The 23236-nt window shown below is 45.2% G+C and overlaps 1 protein-coding gene across 1 annotated transcript in view; it reads right to left on the bottom strand.

The window, feature by feature from the left end:
* ADGRB1 (adhesion G protein-coupled receptor B1) overlaps positions 1-20984 on the bottom strand; it is a 204560-nt gene extending 183576 nt beyond the window's left edge. Inside the window, exon 1 of the mRNA XM_027845202.1 lies at positions 20216-20984. Within this exon, the coding sequence (XP_027701003.1) occupies positions 20216-20984 (769 nt within the window). The remainder of the gene's footprint in view (positions 1-20215) is intronic.
* Between the last annotated feature and the right edge of the window lie 2252 nt (positions 20985-23236).

A 23236-nucleotide genomic window follows, 5' to 3' on the forward strand; every position in this document is an offset into this window, starting at 1 on the left:
TGAATGGTGCCTTACAAGCAACATCAGAAGACCTGGATTTGAGTCCTCACTTTGCCACTTGTTTCATGAGATCTGGAGCCGGAAAGGACCTCATAGAGGATCTATTCTAATGCCATCATTTCGCAGATAGGGAAAACTGAGGCACAGAGAGGGGAAACGATTTGCCCAAGGTCATGCAGGTAGTAAATAGCAGATATAGGATTTGAACCCAAGTCCCCTGAATTCAAGTCTGGGATTCTTTCAGCTGTTTCTGCTTTCTCATCACCCACTCAAACTTAAAAGAGATCTCAGAGGTCATCTGGTCTAACCCATGCCGTTCAGTACTTAACCAAATCCACTTGTTCCTCAACTCCTTGATATCTGGCTATAGCCACTGCCAGTCTACTCAAACTACTTTCTCTAAAGTCACCATAGAGCTGGAAAGGACCTTAAAAGCCATTGAGTCCAACTCTCTAATTTTACAGATGAGGACACTGAGTCACAGAGACTTACCCAGTGTCAACCATTGAGCAAGTGCCTGAGCTGGGATTTGAAGACCAATGGCCTCCTTATCAACAAGTCCATTTTTTTCCAGTTGTCATCTTCCTTGACCTTTTCAAAGCATTTGTCACTGGGGACCACCCCCTCCTTCTGGATACTTTCTCCCTCCCTTTTTTGATGCTGCTGCTCTCTCCTGTTAATCCTCCTACTTGTCTAACAGTGACTTCTCCATCTCCCTCCTCCAGACTGTTAAGTGTGGGTGTTTGTGAAGGTGCCATTCTGGGTCCTTTTCCCTGTACTCTGCTCCCCTTATACGCCCTCCCTTGACAGTCTCAACCACGCTGCCTTGGGATCATAAGATTTAGAATTGAAAGGGACCCTAAATATCACCTAATCTAGCATTTCATTTTACAGATGAAAACCTGGGAGCCAGAAGTCTTCTGAGACTTGTCCAAAGATGCTGAATCACTGAATTGGAGGGTCAGGAGGTCAGCTAGTCCAGCTCACACTCAGAAAGAATCCCTACAACAACATACCCAACGAGTGGTCATCCAAGCCACGAAGGGGAAACCCGCCATTTCTTAGGTACCCATTCCACTTTCAGACAGCTGGAACTGGCAGCAAGACTAAATAGGCATCTTTGCTGCTTCCTCCCTTTGCTCCAGGTTCTAGCCAACCAGAACCAGCAGAATCACTCTTCCATCAGACATTCTTCTAAATATTTGAACAGTTATTATATCTCAATCTCTCCTTCAGGCTAACTATGCCCAGTTCCTTCAAACAATCCTCATCTGAGATGGACTCACAATGCTTCACCATCCTGGTTGTCCTTCTCTGGGTGCTTTCCACATTATCAGCGTTCTCTTCTCTAAATTGTAGTACCCAGAACTGAACATAATACTGCAGAGGAGATCTGAAGAAGGCAGAGTCAAGGGGAACACAAACCTCCTTATTCCTGGAAGTCAAAAAGGTAAAAAAGAGCAGAGCCAGGATTCCAATCCAGCTCTTCTTAATCCAAATCCACCAGCACTCTTTCCACACCACCACATGATGCAGTATCCCTATATAAAGGATCATGTCTATGCAGATAACTCCCAATTCTATACAAATAGCCTCCAATCTCCTATATCCAGTTGCCTGTTGGCCACCTTCACCCAGATGTCTTCTATAGGAAGACTTTCCCAATTCCTCTTAATTCTAGTGCTTTCCCTCTTTTGATTATTTTCTTTTTATCCTGTGCATAACTTATTTGTGCACATTTGTTTGCCTGTTGTCTCCTCCATTAGACTGTAAGCTCCTTGAGGGCCAGCACTATCTCTTTCCTTTTTTTTTTTATCCCCAGCACTTAGCACAATACCTAGCAAACAGTAGGCACTTAATAAATGTTTATTTACTAACTCAGCATATCAGAAACTCATCCTCATCCCCCTTTTATTTGCCCTTTCCCCCAACTTCTTTATTTCTATTGATAGTGACACCATCTTTCCAGTGACCCAGGCTTAAAATGTCAGAGTGATTTTTGATTTTTAACCCCTCCTCCCATATAGACTAAGTGAAGTCCTATCAGGTTTAAAGACATAACATCATTTGTTGATCAGTCCCCTCCTCTCCATTCCCTAAACCATCTCACACTAGGTCAGGTGCCTATCCCTTCTCAACTGGATTATACTAGCTTCCTACATGGTCTCCCTGCCTGTGGTCTTTTCTTCTCTAATCCACCTTGCTCCCTCTATCAGAGTCATCATGTAAATTCACAGCTCTGATCCAGTTTCTCCCTGACTAAGAACCTTCAAAAAATACAAACTCCTCAGTTCAGATTTCAAAGCTGCCAATCCTCCTTTCCAGCTCTATATCACCCTGCTCTATATCCTAACTAACCTGTACTACTCACCTTTCCCTTTTCTCATTCTGTCTTCCCTTGCCTCTGAACTTTTGTTCATGCTACCCTATATGCTTGGAAGGGATGCCCTTCAAAAACTCTGCCTGTCAAAATTCTATCTCTTTTTGAACTCCTAGCTGAGGAAATAATGCCTCCATAAATCATTCAATAAACTACCCTTCCTCTGACCTCCAAACAGCAGCTTGTCTTATGGCTAGCAAGGTGGTGCAGTGGTTAGAATGCTGGACTTAATAGTCAGGATAGACCTGAGTTCAAATCCTGCCTCCTATACTTAGTAGCTGTGTGACCCTGAAAAAAATCACTTATCCTTTCTGTACCTCTGTTTTCTCATATGTAAAATGAGGATAATAAAAATATCTACCTCATGGGGTTGTTGCGTCTAAAGCAAATTACAAACCTTAAAGCTCTATATAAATGTATTATTATTTACCCCAATCTTGGGAAGTTCAAAGGCAGGACAGTTAGGGTACTTCCTTCCTGGGGCACAGAGGAAAGGGTAATCCAAATGACTTCTATGGACACGAGCCCAAGCGTCCTGTGATTCAGACACAATCATAGTACTGTAAAACACTGGCACTATGTAAGGACTAATGAGAGACAAGACAGAAGACAGAGGAACAGAGAGAAGCAGAAGAGTGCAGGGCAAGAGACCAAGAGGGACAGAGACGCCGAAAGGGGAGATGGAGAACAAGAGACAATGAGATACATGGAATGCAAAGAGGTAGAGAAGAGAGAAAGGGGGAGCCAGGGAGGAGGAGAGGACTCCAAGGAGGGGGCAGGCAGTGGGAGAGCGAGAGCCCGGGAGCTGCAGATAAATATAGCCTGGGTGAGGAATGGAGTTAATGACAGCCGCGAAAGAGCCTCTGTGGGTTCTCTCCTGCTCCTGGGAAAGAAGTGACACAGATGAGGCCTGATAGGGAAGGAGGGGGAACCTGGAGCTGGTTACAGGCTCACTGGGAGCCAGAGCTGGAAGGGACCCTACCACAGAGAACACAGAACGCTGGGGGTGGCAGGGCCTTTAGAGGTCAACCAGTTCCACTTAGGGCAAATACCTCTTCTACAGACTCACTGTCAGGATAGTCTTCTGGCTTCTACAATACCTCCAGTGATGGGGACCTCACTACTCACCAAGGCAACATTATGATATGTATCCATTATGATATGTAGCAGTTTGGTAGAAAAAAAAAAGAGCACTAAATTGAGGGTCAGAGGGTTAGTGTTTAACCCTAGCTCTGTCGCTACTAAGGAAGTCACTGAACCTTTCAGGGCCTCGGTTTCCTCATCTATAAAATTAAAGTATTAAGCCTTTGAGCAATAAACCTCTGATGCTATGAAATCTTCCTTCCCCACTGAGGCAGCTAGGTGATGAAGGGGATGGAGTCCTCCTGACTGAGTCAGAATGACCTCAGTTCAAATCTGACCCCAGATGCCTACTGGCTATGTGACCTTGAGCAAGTTTCTTAATCTCTGACTGCCTCAGTTTCTTCAACTGTAAAACAAGGATAATAATAACAACCAGGGTTGTTAAAAGGCTCAAATGGGATATCTGTAAAGTGCTTAGCACTGTGACTGGCACACAGTAGGTACTTAATAAATGCTTATTCCCTTTTCCCCATAACTGCCTTCTTCTCCTCCCCTCCCCCCACTCTCTGGCATCGCTCCTAAGCCTGCCCTCTGCGGCCACACAGATTAAGTCCATTGTCTCTCCACCATGATTGTCTTTCACCTCACACTCTCCTGGAGCAGACCCAGGCACCTTCTCCAGTGGGGTCTAGGGGCTGCAGGGGTGGAACAAGTATGCTGGGAGTGGGTGGAAGAGAAAGGGTGTCCAAGCAGAGCCTAATCATAGGCTACCACACAGGTTCCTATGGAAACGCTCCTGAGAGAGCATCTTTTCCGGATAAACTCAGGTTGGTCCTCAGCTGCCAAAAAAGGCACTATTTCAGGGCTGGTTACCTTGGTGACAGGTGGAGAGGGAGATAGGGATGGAAAGGGGGACAAAGTAGCACTGCTTAGCACTGAGGGGCCAGCCTGCAAGGCCCAGGCTCAGGGCACAGAGCTACCAGGGAATGACAAAAGGGCCCAGAGTTCATGCCCTAGCCATAGCCGTATCTGGGAACACATTCCTAACCTGGGTCGCCAGACTAAGGCCTAATGCAGGTCACACTTGGACTCATAACCCCACTAGCCATCTCAAATTAATGCAGTATGAATTTCAAGAAGGACCAGGCAGCAGAGAGGGTTGGATGAGATGAGATCTCTGGGGTTCTTTCTGACTTTGGTATTCTGTATGACTTCGGGTACACGGATGGCTCAGAATGTCCCAGCCCCGTAACCCAGAGATACGAGCTAAGACGGACATCAATATGTCTCTCCCTTTCTGATCAGGGACTCCTCTGAGATCAGGGACCATGTAATGGAGCCTCAATGAGTCCCATCTCTACCAGGGACTCTACCTCATCTGTCTACTAGGGTCACCCCACCCTTCACCCAGAGTCTGCCCCTTCCTTACCAAGCCACTGGGCAAGGCCCAAATGATATCAGGACCAGCCAGGGATCAGTGGGAAATGCCACTTGCTGTTACACTAAGGAAAGGACCAGTTGAATTTCTAAGTTGGAGAGAAATACTCTAGAACCGTTCTGAGTTTGGAGAATGGCTGAAGAATGCTTTTTTCCAATGTCACCCCATTCCCTTCTATTAGAACATAAGCCCCTGTGGGCAGGGAATTTATTGCCTAGAGTCTGGCCCATAGTAAAGTGCTTAATAAATGTTCTCCCTATTTCTGTTTCAGTTGACTGACCTAAAGTGCTTTCTTTGCAAGCTCTATACAAATGGAAACTCTGATGATGATGATGATGTCAATTCACTTCTCTGAGCTTTAATTTCTTCATCTGTAGAATGGGGATAATAATAACCCTGCTACCTCTCTCACAGGACTGTTGTAATGAAAGTGTTTTATAAACCTGAAAGCCTTAAAGAAATGGGAGCTGTCATCATTAATGTTATTATGATTCTAAGGAAAATGTGCTTATTATAAAGAACAAGCAGAATTTGGCTCAACGTAAGGAAAACCTTCCTACCAATTAGATCTGTCCAGAAGTGGAAAGGGCTGCCTCAGGAAGTAGCAGCCCCCTAACCAAGAGAAGCCTTTGAAAGGAAACTGGATGCCCATTTGTAGGCATCTCTCAGTTACTGACAACTGCTTGGGCTGGGGCTAGACCATCTAACTCAGAGATGCTTGCATTCTGGGATTTCAGCTGAGCTGAACTGGGGAAACTGAGGCAGGTAGGAAGCTCTAGGCATGTATTCTTTCACATTGGGGTGATCAGGGCTGCAAGACTCAAGGCCTGGAAAGATTATGAAAATAGTCAAGTTTGGCCTGATCCCACCTCCAACCACCTCCTCAGGAGATAGTGATCCTTTGACCTCCTTACTTCTCATACACATTTCTGCTGAGCTGAGGTTGGGGATTTCTCAGGCCCAGGGAAAGAGGGAACATATTGAGCTCTCTTTCACCCACATCCTCCAATACTTACAAGGACACATATGCAAAAACTGTCCACACACACACACATTAACACGCTGGAGCCAGGCACACACACAGAGCTCCCCGCCCCCAGGCTCAGGCTTTTTCTGGATCTCACACACTCACAGTTCAGGCAATAAAATCCTTTAATTAAAACATGAATATTTAAAACAGCTCACAAGAGCAGAAGCCCTTTCTCACCAGAGGCACCAAAAAAATTTTTAAAAAAAAAGAGCCAGGGAAACACAGAGACAGAAGGAGAGAGAAAAAGAAAGAGAGAAAGAGATAGAAACAGACACAGAGACAGAGATAGACAAACAGAAAGAAAGACAGAGACAGAGAATTATGGAGTCAGAGACAGAGAGATAGAGACAGACAGAGACCCAGGAAGACTTAGACAATATCGCACAAGTCAACCTGAGTTCGAAACGATACTCTGCCATTTATCAGCTCTGTGACCTTCAGAAAACCACCTTTCAGAGCTCCAGTTACCTCAACTATAAAATGATGATGATAGTAATACTCACACTACCTACCTCATGGGACTGTTGTGAGGAAAGAACTCTGGAAACCTTAGAATGCTGTGCAAACATTAGTTATTATTGAGATGGAGACAGTCAGTGACAGGAAGAAAAGAAAAAGAAAGAGGTGAAGAAAACAGAGAAATGAACAGAGAGAAGAGCAAGAGAGGCAGAAAGAGAAAGAGGGAACAGAAACAGACAGAGAGAGAGAGAATACAAAGAGGAGGAGGAGGAAACATAGAGAGAGAGGAGAGTGGAAAGGAGAGAGAGAGAGAGAGAGAGAGAGAGAGAGAGAATACAAAGAGGAATTTGGCCTAAGGATTGCTGAGTAGAAACATAGAATTATAGAATCATAAAGATAGAAAGGACCTCAGAGTTGGTCTAATCCAACTGATACATAAAGAATGAATCATCTAGAACATGCCAAACTTCACAGACGTAAGTCAAACAGCTTTCATTTGATCATCTCTCATGATGAGAAACTTACTCCCTTACACTGGAACACTTTGGAGCTGTTTTGTTATTAAGCTTTTCCTTCCTACAACCTCATCACTCACCTGGAACAGCTCTCTTAAAATGACCGACCATCTCCTAACAGCCAAATCCAATGACTTCCTCGGTCTTTATCCTCCTGGCCCCCTCCTCTTTGCTATCACCTCCTCTCTAGGATTTTGCACCACTTCTCTCCCTTGGCCCTCCACCTCCTGCCTGACTGCTCCTGCTTAGTCAGTCTCCTTTGGTAGCTCTTCATCCGTACCCCACTTCCTGACTATGGGTGTACCTCAGGGCTCTGCCCTTGGTCTCCTTTCTTCCCTTTCCATACTCTGGTGCTTAGTGATCAGATCAGCCCTCACAGATTCAAATATCAATATGCAGATAGCTGCTTGATAGCTTCACATCATGCCCTCATCCCTCTCTGGAGCTGTATCTTTGCATCATCAACCGACTCTTGGACATTTCCAAATGGATATCCTACACTCATCTCAAATACGCCATGTCCAAAACAGAACTCATCATCTGAAGCGTAGTAGATGCTTAATAAAGGTTTGTTGTTGGACTGATTTCACCCTCACTCTTCTCCTCCTCCTAATTGCCTCATTTCAATCCAAGGCCCCATTATTCTTCCAGTCATCAAAGTTGGTATCCTTGACACTTCACTCTTCCCTCACTGCCCAGCTCCTCTGGAACCATCACCATGACCAACATCACCTGCTCCCCTCTTTCCATTCATGTGGCCACTCTCCCAGTTCAGGCCCTCATTTTCTCTTGCCTGGTCTCTTAAGCAGTTTCCTAATTTGTTTCTCTCTTTCTTAGTCTCTTCCTTCTCCAATTCATCTTCCACGTAGCTGCATCAAATTAATATTCCTAACGCAGAGGTCTGACCATATCACCTCCCTCTCTCCTCAAAAAGAAAAAAAAAGTTCCACTGGCTCTCTATTAGTCCTGGGATAAAATTCATTCCCCTCTGGTGGGCATTTAAAGCCCTCCATCTTACATTCCCAGGCTTCTTGCATTTCCCTTCATGCACTCTGTATTCTAGGCAAATTCTCCTCATTCACTAAATCCCATCTCCCACCTTCACACCTTTGCACTGGCTGTTCCCCATGCCTGTATTATACTCCCTTTTCACCTCCACTTCTTATAACCCCTCACTTCACCTGAAGCTCAGCTTAAGTGCTACCTCCTACAAAGACCTATTTGGATACTCTCAGTTACTAGTACCCTCCCACAAGATTACTTTGTGTGTGTGCATGTGTGCATATGCACATGTATGTATATATATGTACACACACACATATAATCTTTCCTTTGCAAACATATATTCATATTTGAACATACACTTATGTACATACATAAAATATGTGTACATGTGTATATACAGATCTGTATGTGTATATAAATATGTACATGTATGTATGTGTATACATGCATGTTGTTTACTCCAAGAGAATGTAACCTTCATGAGGGTAGGTACAGTTTTTCTCTCTGGCTCCCCAGTGCTTAACAGCGTACTATCAAACAATAGGTGCTTAATGAATGTTTGTTGAAGAAATGAATGAATGAATGAAGTTGAAATATGCTACTCTTCAACTTCCATTCATTACTACTCCTAATCCTAGTGTCTGGGTCACACAAAACAAACTTAATTCCTATGCCTTAAGACATTTTTGAAGATGGTAAGCACAAAAATCCTCTCCTCTAGGCTCAACCCACTCAGTTCCTTCTTCTATCTTCCTGTGGCATGGCCTACATTCCCTTTTACCATCATAGCCACCCTCCTCTGGTCCACATCTAGTTTTCAATGCCCTTCCTAAAATGCAATGTGTGGAATGGAACTCAAGACTCCCAATGTGGTCACATCAGAGGATAGGACCCTAGGGAAATGACATCCTCTCTTTCTTGATGCTAGACTCCTTCCTAATTCAATCCCTACCTGGCACATCCACAGGTTCCTACCGAAAGTATGAGGGGTTAGGAAGCTGAGGGTTGGAAGGGACCTTGGAACTTACTTCAAGGATCCATGGTGAGGTCCTACCTATCTTACAGGGCAATGCTACCATATGGGGAGTACTGAATATAACTTAAAACTTCAAAACTTGAAGGTTAAACGTGGGACTGACTCCAGTGGGTAGTCACTCCATTGATACACATCTCAACCCCTTTATGGCTTATTCAACATTTTTCAAAAGTGCATTACCCTGTAACCAGACTGGTGATAAGTTTCTCTGCATTTAGCTAGACTGGTCCTTGGAGAATAGACATATGATGGACATTCATCACCAGGAATATTTGAAACTCTTCTAGCTTAGGAAGTAGGAGCTGCCCAAGCTTGGGTTCCATTGGCATAGTCTTTAAGATCCCAGGATCACCCACAATAAGTACTGGAAGACTTGGGTGAAACAAAAACCCCAGAGCATCACAGAAATGGGAATTTAACCTTTCCATGTCTCTGATGGTTTCACAGCCAAAAAAGTCAATTCCCAATGCCAATCCTCTGTTGATAAACTTTTCTGATCTCAACTGGATTAGACCTTGGAGAACACACACACACACACACACACACACAATACATCACTGACCCTGTACTTGAATTTCAAAGCTGGTTGGATGTGGCAGAGATCAGGTTTTGCTGGCATGACCTTCAAAGCCCAGGGTGCCCTGCACACCATGGCAGGGCAGCTCAGAGGTGAACATTAGCAGAGATTGACCTGATTTGGCTAACACTATTTTCATGACCTTTGGCCTTAGACTTGATTGTGGCATATCTGGAACCTGTTGAGTACCCAGGTCCCATCCCATCCCCACTCTCAGCCCCCCCAAAATTTGTGGACATTGGCATGGTTTGACAGCCTGGAGGAGGACAGAGACAGATGAGAGAGAATAAATTTGGAAGTCAATATGTGGTGGCTTCCAATGTACATGTATGAAAATGACCTGAACTAAAAGCCAGGAGACCTGGCTACCAACAGAGCTCCGTTACTAACTCGCTGTGTGACTGCAGGCAAATCTCTCCCTTTGCCTGCATCTCATTTTGTTCCCCTCTCAAAAAAAAGGCATGGGCTTACATGGTATCTCAGATCCCTTTTGACTCAGACATTCCTCAGAGGAATATTCAGTAGAATAATAACCCCTGGGGCTCAATTGTCCTGTTTTTAACTTTCCATGCTCCTGTTTCAGGAGAAGGCTTCCCTGACTAGGCACTCATCACTTCCCTTCAGAACAGAACTGCTTTACACTGTCCCACTGTCCAAGTCAGACAGTCATGCCAATTTATCTGTGTATTCTCTCATTCCTGGGGTCCCCAGAAGGCAAAGCTTAGGTCTCAACCCTTCCCCCTCCAGATTAGAGATCCCCCAAATTCTGCCCTTTCAGACCAAGGGCTGTATCTCTCACTTACAACCGGGGTTCCCAGAGGTAAAAGGTTGTTTCTGGGGTTCTCTGAAGGCAGGGTCTGTGTCTCCCCTCAGCCCAGGAGTAGGGATGGGGTGAGTTCCCGAGGGCAGGGGCCTGCATATCAGAACAGGGGCTCTTTGAGCAAAGCGGACATGTCTCTTCCTCTGTATCTCATCACCCGCCTCTGGACTCTATTCAGACCACTAAGAAGCAATTTGTCAACTCTTCTGTTGGTTCTTGGCAGGGTTTCTTCACATTTGGTCCTGTGGATACTCATATCACTGATTCTATACCCCAGACTCTGGGACCTTAGCTTATTCCCAGGGTCTCTGGTTGCTCCTATCCTTACTTCCTGGTACTCTCTGTACTCTCTCCACATTTTCCACTCTTTCCCCAAGCACTTTGCACCATCCTTACTCCCCTACAATATCCTTACTTCCCTATCCCAATCTCCTTATTCCTTCTATACTCTCATCACTGCCCCCACAATCTCCTCATTCCTTAAATGCTTTTTTCCCATTCCCCTACACTCACCTTAATAGCAGCAAACTCTCTAACCACCCTCAAACTCTGCTTATTCTAGCCCAAGTCTTAAGTCCACCACTCTGTCATCTCTAATCCTCACTCTCTGCACACCCACACTTCTCACGACCTCTCCTCTTCACTCCTCATTCCCCTACACTTTCCTCCTTCCTTATCATACTCCTCTCTCTCCCACACCACCATCATCCATCCTGTCTCTACTCTCTGATGCCCCTATTCTCTCCACCCCCCAACTCTCTACATTTCCTGGAGTCTTCTCACTTGCTGACATATTGTTCATTCTCCTGCACTCTCACAACATTCCAGGATCATAGAACCTCAGAGTTGGAAGGAACCTCAGAGACCACTTAGTTCAACCCACACCTGACCCCAAATCATTTCTCCAACATCTTCCACAAGGGGTCATTTAGCTCCATTCCCCTGGACCCTTGGAGAACCTAGGTGACAGGACAAGTCATCATCTTTACAAAAAGGAACCTACACTTCACGGAAGGGTCCCAACTGTAGAACTTATAATAAACATGGTCCCATACTAATCTGATCACTCATGACTCAAGTTCAACAACTTGGTCATGATCTGAACGTCAAACCCTAAATCAGAAACAGTTCTGGAGGTTTTTGCTAATTCCTGAGTCTACTGGAAGCCAAATTAAACATCCATGATGGTTTGAGCCTCTCCCACCTTGGGAGGCCTTCTCCAGCCCTGGACATCTTTGTGAAACTATCTAAAGAAACATGATGAAGTGGAAAGAACCCTAAACTAGAAATCGAGTGACTTTAATATGGACTCTGTCACTGATATCTCATGTGACCTAGAGGATGTCACTTTTTTCTCTCGACATAAACCTAGAGACTTCGTCTGTAAAATGGGGAATTTCATAAGCTCGTAGTCTTATAGTCTTTAAGAAGGAAGTGACCTTGTAGGCCATCTGGTCCAATCTCATTTCATAGGTGAGGAAACCAAAGACCTCAAAAAATCACTTTACTTCCCTGGGCCTCAGTTTCCTCATCTGTAAAATAAGGGTGTCAGACTACGAGACCTCTGAAGTCCTTTACAGGTAAAGTTAAGTAATATGCTCAAGGTCACACAGATAGTAAGCAGATGAACCAAAATTTGAACACAGGTCCTTTGACTCAGGAACTAGTGTTCACTTTACCATATGGCTGGCCACCACACGATCTCCAAGGTCCCTTCCAGCTCTAACATTCCCTATTCTTCCTTCCTTCTCCCCTTTATTCTATGCTGCTGGTCTTTCATCTACCTTAACCTTACCCTTTACCCTCCCATGACCATTCCCATCCACCCAGTCCATCTTCCTTACTATGACTTCATTTATACTCAGGCTTGCCTCCATAGTATATTATTTACTAGCTACAACATTATTCTTGAGTCCTTCATGTTCTTGAATGCCTGTCCTTCCTCACCCTTGAGTTCCCATCCCTGGGTGAGAAGTCCCAACATTCTCCAATCTCCAGGGTTACTGGAGAAAGTCATGAAACAGAATTAATCGCATCTAGTAAAAACTGACAATGGTCAGCTTTAGCTGAGGTCTTACTGCTACTCGGCAATCCTTCTGTTCTATCCTTAATCTTATCCCTCACACCCACTGTTTGAAACATTTTTTTTTCTCTTCCCACCACCAAACTCATTTCCAAATCCCACCCTTACACATGACCCAGATTCATGCTTCACTGAGAATACTGAGGCCATTCATCTTGAACTCCCTCAGCTTTCTATCTTCATTAAGACGGAGATCTATGGACTAGGCTATAGTACAAATAGATTCAGAATTGGCTGGATGGCCAAGCTCAAAGGGAGTTTGCTAATGGCTCAATTTCACTATGGCAGGAGTGCCTTCGGTAGAGTATTCCAGGGGTCTGTGCTTGGCCCTGTGCTGTTTAACATTTTTACCAATGATATGCATAAAAGCTTAGGTAGTATTTTCATCAAATTTACAGATGACAAAAAGTTGGGAGCGATAACTAACACATTAAATTACAAAGCCAGGATCCAAAAGAATCTTAACAAGCAAGACTATTGGGATGACTCTAATAAGATGAAATTCACAAGAGATCAATGGAAAGGCTTGCCAATGGGTACAACAAGTTAACTCCACAAGTACAAGATGGGAAGGCAGATGGTAATATAGCAGTTGTTCTGAAAATGATCTGGGAGTTTTAGTGGACGGCAAGCTCAATACAAGTCAACAGTGATGCAGCAGCCAACAAATGCTAATTCGAACTCGGGTTGCATTAAGAGGGGCATCATTTCTAGGAATAGCGAGGCAATGGTCCCACTGTACTCTGCCCTGCTCCGCTTTCATCTGGAAAAGTACTGGGTTCAGTTCTAGGAACCACGGTTTAATCAGAAGGTCACTGATTAGTTAGAGACTGTGAAGATGAGAAAATCAAGATGGTAAAGGGCTTCGAATCCACAAAACATTAATATATATTGAAGGAACTTTGTATGTTTATCCTGGAGAAGAGATTAGGCAGAGGGCAAGGGGGAGGAATAATATCTGTATTCAAATATTTGAAGGTCTGTTAAATAGAGAAGATATTAAACTTGTTCTCTTTCTTTCTTTTTAGGGAAGAACCAGAAGTATTGGGGGGGGGGGCAGGGAGGGTTACAGAGGCTAATTTAGACTCAGGAAAAATTTCCTGACAATTACAGCTGTCCGCTACTAGAATGGATTGCCTCCTCAAAAAATGGGTTCTATGAACTTGGAGGTCTTCAAGCAGAAAATCACTTGTAAGGCAAGTTACAATGGGAGTTCCTTCCATGAGTGGGTTAGATTAGTTGACTGCTGAGGTCCCTTCCAACTTTCAAATTCTGGGATTGTTATTCATCTTTCCTACCTCAGCATAATCCCCTTCCCTCTTTCCTTCCTTGTTTCCTCTGGCCAAGGAAAAAAAAAGACATCTGAGTCCTCACTAGGTCTAATTCCAATGTCTTGTCCTTTAAATCCACCCCACAGTGTGTTCATGTCTCCTCCAACACCTTTCTTCAACAGTTTTCAACCCTTCTCATACACACGCATCTTCAATCTCTTCTTTTTTATTCCTTCCTTCCCACCTGCTTAAAAACATGTTGATGTTGAAAACTATGAATAAATGAATGAATGAATGAATAAAAAAACATACTGAAGGAGCAGCTACATAGTGGTGCAGTGGATAGAGCACTGGCCCTGGAGTCAGGAAGACCTGAGTTCAAATCTGGCCTCAGACACTTGACACTAGGTGTGTGAACCTGGGCAAGCCACTTAACCCCAATTGCCTCCCCCAAAAAACCCCATATTGAAGTCTCCCCAATCTGAACAAAAGTTTTTCTCTTTTACTGTTAAAATGCCTTCACTTTCTCATTTCCCATTCCCTCATATTGCCTTGTGTCTTCCATTCCCATGAAATTGATCTCTCATAGGTCAAGATCCTCCTTGTTGCATAATGCCGTGGCTTCTTCTCAGCTCTTATCCTCCACTGTCCTGTTGCTTTTTACCCTGTTGACCACCCTCTCCTACCAGGTGTTTCCTCTTCCTTGTCTTCAGAAACACCTAAAGACAGTCTTTGATTTTCTCCTCCCTGTTGAATCATTCTTCCTATCTCTTCTTCAGTGTACTCAGCCCCTACTAAATGCTTCACGGCTGAATTCCTCAGAGAACTGTCCTTGGTCCTCTTCCAATCCTACTGTTTCACTTCTGAATTCTACGTAGATGACTTCCAAATCTTCAGTTCTGATCCTTCCTGTATCTCTAAATGCCCTCTGCACATCTCAACTTGGGAAAAGGCTTTTGGATTTGGTAATGAAGCGGTCATTGGTGACCTTAGGGAAAGTAGTTTGAGCAGAGTCATGGAGATGGAAATTATAGTGGAGGAATCTGGAAAATGAGTGGATTGGGAAGCAGTGCTTTGGAAGGGGGATCATAGGATCCCGGTTCTAAAACTATTCAGACAAGGGAATACCTTTACAGGGGATCAATAATAAGTACAGTTTGGGACATGAGTTGAGTTTGAGGAGGGACACTCAAGTGCTAATCAACATTTTTATCAGTGACTTGAATGAAGATATAAATGGATGGCACACTTTATCAGAGTGGTAATGAGACAAGCTAGGTTACATACTTAATGACAAGATCAACACTGGCAAAGATCTTGGAATGAGTGAATAATGTGATGAATGTAATAAAATTAGATTTAATAGTGACAAAAGTAAAGTCCTAGATGGGTTCAAGAAATCAATGACATAATGTGGATAAACAAAAGTGGTTTGTTGTTGTTGCTGTTGTTGTTGTTGTTGAGTTTTAATTCTTGTTTCTACCTGTTTAAAAGTAAAAGATTTTGTGCTTATTTTCCATGCTCCCTTCTTTATGTGAATGGCTAAGTATAAAATACATTTCCTAAAGAAAACCTTGCCATACAAGTATATAAGCAACATTCCAGTTAAAAGGCTCTGGGGGTTTTGTTCAGCTTCAAGTTTGATGTGTGGCACATTAACCATGAGGGCTAATGAGATTTTAGATGGCATTAAGAGAAGCCTCATGTTTAGGCCTAGGTTGGTGATGGCCTGGTAATACTTCAACATGGTCAGATCATATATGGAATAATGTTTTCACTTCTGGGTACCACTTCTGAGGAAGGATATTGAGAGGCTAGAGAAGATTCAGAGGAGGGTGACCAAGATGGTGGATGGTTTTGAGTTCATAGTATACAAGGATCAGTAGAAGAACTGTAATGGGGATGTTTAGCCTAGAAAAAGGAAGACAGTGGAGGACATGATAACTGTCATTAGAAAGACTGTCACATGAAAGAGGAATTAGGCTTTTTCTGTTTGGCCCAAGAGGGCAGAGCTATGAGCTAAGAAAGGGTTGAAGTTGCAGAGAGGTAGATTGATGTAAGATGATGTCAGGAAAAACCACCTAACAGTAAGAAATATCCCATAGTGGAACGGGGGACATTGCTGGATGGATGATCACTCCGGAGAGCTGTTTGTAAAGGAAATTGCTGTTTAGATATATGTTGGACTAGATGCCCTATGTGGTCCTTTTAAACACTCAGATCCTGGAATTCTTCTGTTCTCACCTCTGACCTCTCCCCATCTAAACCATTTTGTACACTCTGCAAATCTTTAGAGTCTCAAGTTCAACGTTCTTATCTTGTCCGTCGAGGTCCTCCAAAACCTGACCCTCCACCTTTGATTTTTGGCTTCAGCTCCTTATTACCTACACTCCAGCTAACTGAGCCATTCTCCATCTCCTAAACATGCCCTTAATTATCCAGCCTCCACGCCTTTACTCAAGCCATTGCCTATGCCTGGAATACCCTCCCTCATTTTCTTTATCCATTGAATTGCCACAGATCCTTCAAAGCCTAACTTAAATGTCATCTCCTCCAAAATTCCTTTCCTAGTTCTTCCTCCCATCAGTTAAAAATGTTCTCTCAGGCCTCAGATCGCATTTTGTTTGCATTTCTCTCATGCCTTTATCATGAGATTCTTTATATTAGAGCTATGTATGTTTCATATCGCTTCATTTGACTGAAACCTCCACACAGCTTAAGTAATGTTTGAATGAATGAACAAATCAAACAATGAATCAACAAGCATTTATTAAATGCCTACTGTATACCTGTGCTGCACAGTGGAGATACAAAGACAACGAATTCTTTGAATTCAAAACCCCTGCTTTCTAAAGGAATTTTATTCTGACAATGAATCAGGACTAGAGCAAGAAGGTTCTCAGTCTTCAGCAGGAGAAGAGAAGAGAGGGGAAGAGGAGAGGAGAGGAGAGGAGAGGAGAGGAGAGGAGAGGAGAGGAGAGGAGAGGAGAGGAGAGGAGAGAGGAATTCTTCAAATATCTGAAGGCTGTCCTTTGGCACAGGAATTAGACTGGAAGGAATGCTGTTTCCCCTAGCAAGGCATTCGTTTACACCTAGCTTCATTTAAAGACCAGCTAGGTGGCATAGTAGATAGGATAGAGTGCAGGGCCTGGAGTCAGGAACACTCATCTTCCTTAATTCAAATTTGGCCTCAGACACTTACTAGCTGGTGTGAACCTGGGCAAGTCACTTGTAATTTTCTTCTCCAGCTCATTTTACAGATGAAGAAACTGAGGCAAGCAGGGTTAAGTGACTTGCACAGGGTCACACAGTTAGTTAGTATATGGGGCCAGATTTAAACTCTGACTCCAGGCCCAGCATGCTACACACTATGGCACCACCTAGTAGCCCCAAGAGGAAGTGCAGCAGGGGACAAAAGAAGTGACCTCATTCTTCTCCAGGTTGCACTTCAGAAATTTGAAGAAAGCTGTCATTCTCTTCTCTTCTCTTCTCTTCTCCAGCTGAGTACCAAGAAGTCTTCCTGACTTCAGGCCTGGAATTCTATCTGCTGTGCCATCTAGCTGCCCATTAGTTTACTGCTCCTTATATTTATTTTGCGTCTTCTATGTGTACACATTGAATCCACAAGACAAAATGTAACCTTCTTGGGGTGGGAACTGTTTCATTTCCGTCTTCCTATCTCCAATGTCTAACGCAGCACCTTGTACAAAGGAGGCGAATGGTTTTTGATTGAAGGCTTAATAGACTTATTCCGTTTGACCATAAGGGACAGAAATAAAATCACTGGAGGGTAAAATTACAGAGTGGAAAATTTCAGCTCTATCAAAGGAAAAAAAAAAAACAGCTTTCTAATAATCAGAGCTATCTCACAACACAATGGGTTGCTTGTGAAGGTAGTGAGCTTCCCTTCACTGGAAGTATTCAAGAAAAAGACTGGATGAACTGTCAGGAATACATGGGGTAGAAAGATGAACCGGATGACCTCTAAAGCTTGACCTTTAAGCCTGTCTCATCCTGCCCTGGGAGTATACCAACTTCCTTCCCTACAATTTCTCTTGCCTCTCTTGCCCCTCAGAACCCAGTCTGGAATATAAATGAAAAGCCAAAAGGGGCCTTTTAGAGTCTAATCCTCTCATCTATACATGAGGAAACAGAGGCAGAGTAAGATAAAGTGACTTGTCCAGGGTCACATAGTTTAAAAATTTTTGAGGCAGAATTTGAAACCAGGTTTTCCTGACTCCCAAATTCAATAACCTCACATTGTCTTCTGGGCAAGAGGAACGTCAGGTCTCTATAGTTCTTGAGGAATTATGAAAACCACTTTCCTCTTCTCCACTAAGCAGACACAAGACACCTGGGGAGGTAAACCCAATGGAGGAAAGGTCACATCTTCAGAGGAAATGACTTGCCCAAGGTCATACAGCTGCCTAGTGGCTGAGCTGCAACTACAAGTTGGATCTCTGGAGTCCCAGTTCAGAGTTCTTTCTATCATACCATGTTGTCTCCCATCCAGATCTACTCCCTAACTGTTGGCCATTGCTTCCTTAGGACCCCCTACCACAACCTCTTTTCCTATTTATTTCAATATTCACAGTGAACCAGGATGAGCAGGGACTAGAGCTCAGGGATTATAGGACCAAAGACATATGGTTCAATGCTAGGAGAGCACTTGGCTTTGACACACAAAATTAATTCTAATCCCAAGAACAGACAGAGCTCCCACTCTGGTCAATAGCTAAGTCCTAACCCTGGTCACAAACTGAACCCCTGACCCTGAGAGCCACACAGCTTGCAGTAGGGTATTATTGGCCACAAGGAAGCCTAGTATGAGTAGGGGGGATTCAACTCCATCCCCATTTTTGGAGAACCAGCTCAGAATACACATCCTACTGAGGGCCATCTCCAGTGGTCCTTATCTATATCTTGGCACTGGACTCTGATGACTCTGGAGGAGAAAGTGAGGCTGGCAACTTTGCACAGCCCTCCCTCACTTAAATCCAATTCACTTGGACATCATGGCATCACCTCCCTGATGTCATGGTCCTCTTTGAAAACAAAACACATCATACTGAAACTGATTAGGGATCCAAGGTTATCAGACTCAATCCTGGGTCTCTATGCTGACCTTGATTTCTGTTCACCTCCTCTCCACCCCACCTCCTTCCCTGCTCCATGGATCATGGTGGATGTTTAGAAAAGTTTTATTCTTGGTAAAGGACAAGACAGAAGAAGACTCCAATCAACAGACTTATGTGAGAAATGATTGTACGGAGAAAGGATGGAACAAGGGATCCAGTTTAGTAAGAGTAAGTGACTGGTAGAGTTCTGATGTCATGAGACATCATGGGGGCAGGGCAAGGTGGAGAGAAGAGAAGAGGACCTAAAAGCCTGAGTAAGGGAGGTTTGGCATTGTATTGAGTTGTTAGGTATCCAGGGATGGGGTACGTGCGGCCTCAAGGCCACATGTGGCCCTCTAGGTCCTCAAGTATGGCCCTTTGACTGAATCCAAACTTCACAGAACAAAGTTCTACCCCTGGTAGGCCATCATGCTTAGGAAGGGAGTGCCCAATAGAGTGAGAATTCACACCCTAGTCCTAAACCAGTAATTCCGAAGACCACTGCCTGAATGGGGGTGGTTGATAACCCCCATCTTTAGAATTACTGTGGTCTATTAGAATCCAGAAGATTACATTCTCTTACATTCTCTAGAGGTATTCCCCCATCCTTTTAGAACTTCAAATGTTCTGTTTCCACAGAATTTGAAATTCTCCTGGGTGGGGATTTCAAATATAAAATCCCTTTGTTCTTTAGAAGTCATAATTCTCCATATCTAATAGAATTTAAAATCCCCCTGTCCTCTGGAATTTAGAACCTCATAGTTCAATTAAAATTTAGAACCCCATGAATCTCTTTGAATTTAGAACCTCAGAGTCATCAGAATTTAGAACCCCATTGGATTATTAGAGTTTAGAATCTCTTTGACCTATTAGAATTTAGAACTCTGCAGATTGCTTTGAATTTAGAACCTCATTAGCCCAGTAAAATTTAGAATCTCACTATCTTCTTAAAATTTAGAACTACATGGGCCCACTGGAATTGAGAGTCTTGTTGGCCTCGTAGAATTTAGAACCCTCAGAATACCGCTATCTTCTTAGAATTTAGAAGCTCCCTGAAATATGCCATTGATCTGATGGTATAATCCTGAGAATTCCCGTGACTTAATAAAATTTGGAATTCTCCCTTCACTGAAGGATTTCATAGAATCCCATTATTTTTCATTGATTGGTTGATGAATCATTTTCAAGAACAGATGGAGGACCCCCTCAAAAAAAATAATTCTAGGTTCCCTAGCCCTGGGGAAAAAGGATCTCCCCTCTAGCACCTCTGGCCACATTCTCTGACACATCCCTGCCACCAGCTTGATTCAGGCTCAGATTCAGTGCTCCTTCTCCAAGGCACCCTTGAATTTTTGTGAGGATGGATGGAAGTCAGCCGTCACTGAAACCTTGTTCACTCACCAGTCCTGCCGTCCCCTCCTCGGTCCTTGGTCAAGCTGGTGAGGCAGTTTTCTGGGCTCTCAGTGCCATCCCTCAGGCAGTCATCCCCCCGGGGAGGGTTCTCACCAGCTGCTAGGTCAGGGGCATCCCCACCAGAACAGGCACAAGGGGTCTGCATGATGCCACAGGGATGAGAGCTCCGGCTGCCAGCCAGACAGGCCTCCAGCCAGCGGCAAAGCATCTGACAGGCAGCCCGGCTCGGGCTGCGATTGCCCACCACCAAGTACTCCACAGAGAATTCTGCATCAGGGCCTGGGTATGGAGAGACCAGGGCCTGATCATCAGACGCCAGCTGCTGCTGTCGTCTCATCTGTAGAAACTGCTTGTTGGACTGGAGAAAAGCATAACGGGCCGAGGGGTCACAGAGACGCAAGACCTCATCAAAGCTCTCCACTCCCAAGTAGGTGCGTGTGGATTCCAGGAAAGAGTCAAACTGGTAGGTACGAACAGGCCAGGGCCCACAAGGCCCAGCAGGCTTGGACACCTTCATGTAGAGGGTATAACGTCGTGGGTCAGGATTCCGGAGGGTCCAGGAGCAGCGGGAAGCGTTGGCTGGGAAGACGGAGGCTGATGAGAAATAGCCAAAGAATTTGCCAAGGACTAGAGTGGCGCAGGGGTCAGACCCCTGACCGGGGTCAGTGCCACCCACTGCCCAGGTTGGCTGGACCAAGAAGAGGAGGAGAGGAGTGAGGATCCAGACCAGGTCCAGGGCAGCAGCCGGGCTCCTCATCCTAGATCTCGGGGCCCCCGGGACTGAGCGCAATCAGCGGCCAAAGTTGGGGAAGGTCTGGACATAACAAGGGTTCCGCGTGTGGGGTGGGAAGGAGGAGGCCAGCAAAGTGCAAAAGGAGATCCGGGGTTAGACGTGAAGGTGGGAACCAGTGAGGGGGTGCGGGGCTAACTGGAGGGCCGTAGCAGGTAGGTGGGAGAGAAGATGCCAGTGAGCAGGGGAATGACGATTTTGAAAATACTTCAAGTTGCGTTTTCCAGACAGATGCTCCCTCCTGTGGCCATCAACTGTAGCTGAGACAGGAAAAATAGAGAAGAAAGGAACATTAAGCACTTGGGAGAGAGTGGGCCCTCTGGCCCTGCCGCCATCTCACTGAACCCTCACGAAGTGGGCAATGGGAAGACACATGACCCACAGAGAGCATCTACGCACCCCTCTCCTACTACTCCCTCCCAGGTCTGAGATCAGAGAGACGAGCATAGCTGGCAAGCCTTAGGCACTGTTGAACCTAACCCCCTCATTTACAACTGAGGCCCAGAGATGGGAGGAGACTTGCCTGAGGTCACATATGCTGAGGTGCTTCAGAACATCACGATCAGCTAGAAATCAGAGGGCAGCCAGGGTCTGGGCCCTCTGCCCACATCTGGCTCCCCGGATGGTGGCCAGCCAACGGCTCTGGGGGTAGCAGGTTCTCCTTTGGGGAGGGGGTGGGGGTGGGGGGCTGCAGGCACCTGCTGCACGTGGAAAAATGGGAAAGGGGGAGCTAAACTTGCTCCTTCTATGGCCTGTCTTCCCAGGCCCAGGGTTCAATGAGCCTCAGAGCTGGCTCTAGCAAGTTAGCCGCCAGCAGTGCCAACCCACTCACATCCCTCCTCCCACCCAGGGAATTCTGCAGGGACCTTTCTCTTCTGTGCCTCTGCAGGCCAACTTGCCTCATATGTCTTCTCCTTCTGGCCTCTGATGGCTGTTCTGCCCGTCTGTTCTCCAGGTCAATCTATCCTGCTTCCCTGCTTTCTCTTTCCCTCCCTCCTCCCTCCTATTCCCTCCCTCTTTCTCTCCCCATTCTTCTGTCTCTCTGTTGCTCTCTCCTGCCTTCCTATCTCCTATCTTCTTTTTCTCTCTTCAGCCTTCCTCTTTCCTCTCTTCTGTTCCTCTTCTGCTTTTCTTTTCTTCTATTTCTCTGTACCTATGTATTTTCTTTTTTCTCCCTCTTCCTGCCTTTGTGTCTGTCTCCTTGTCACTCTCTTCAGTTTCTTCTCTCTCTCTGTCTCTGTCTCTCTCTTTCTGTCTCTCTTTGTGTGTCTCTTTCTCTCTCTGTCTCCCTCCCTTCTCCCTCCCTATGGCCCTGGTGCTATTGCTTCTCTTTCTCCTCTCCTCCCTTTTCCATCTCCATCTCTGTTTCCCTTTTCTCGTCCTCTCTCCAGATCTCTCTCTCTCTCTCTCTCTCTCTCTCTCTCTCTCTCTCACTCACTCTCTCCCTAGCCTCTCCTCTCTCCTCCTGGCTGCACCAGCTCCAAGTTGCTCTCTCTTCTCTCCCCCTGACTCTGAGTCTCTTGGTCCTTCCCCCTCAAGCCAGCCATCCGCTCCCCATCTGTCTCTCAGAGGACTCTGAATGTCAGACAGAAAAGTTGAGGGGGGGAGTGGAGGGATGAAAACCTCTAGAGGTCATCTTGTTCACCCCCTTCTGACTAAAGATAGACTAGTTGTCTCTTAATTGCCCCCAGAAGAGCTGGCTGGGGGTGGGGCAAGTGTTTAAGGAGCAGAGAGCAGTCTGTCCTTATCCACGGAGCTCTGGTGAGCTGTTCATTTGGCCACCACTTCCTTCCATAGTGGATTTAAGGGTTAACCATCCTTAGAAACTTTGGATGTGCCCTGAATCCTTCTGGCTACAACCACCTGTCTGCCTCCTCCAGTCTCCTTGTTCCCAGCACCATTGGGTCTGACTCCGCCCCTCTTCCTTTTCCCATTGTCCCAGCCCCCTCTCCTCTCTCTTCCTACCTCCCCCCCCCCATCATCTCTCTTCTCACTTCTCCCACTCTCTCTGCTTCTCCCTCTGGCTCTCAGTTCACACTTCTCATAGGAACCTAAAATTTAGAGACCATCTAGTCCAACCCACATGTTTTACAGATGAGGAAACTGAGGCCCCAAGGAACTTACCCAAGGTCACATAGGCAGCTCCCATCAGAGATGGGAATTGAAGCCGAATCCTCAGATTCCAGACCCACAGATCAGACTCTGAGCTATTACTATGG

This window comes from Vombatus ursinus, unplaced genomic scaffold (assembly GCF_900497805.2).
Source record: "Vombatus ursinus unplaced genomic scaffold, bare-nosed wombat genome assembly UNPS02005236.1, whole genome shotgun sequence".
NCBI lineage: Eukaryota > Metazoa > Chordata > Mammalia > Diprotodontia > Vombatidae > Vombatus > Vombatus ursinus.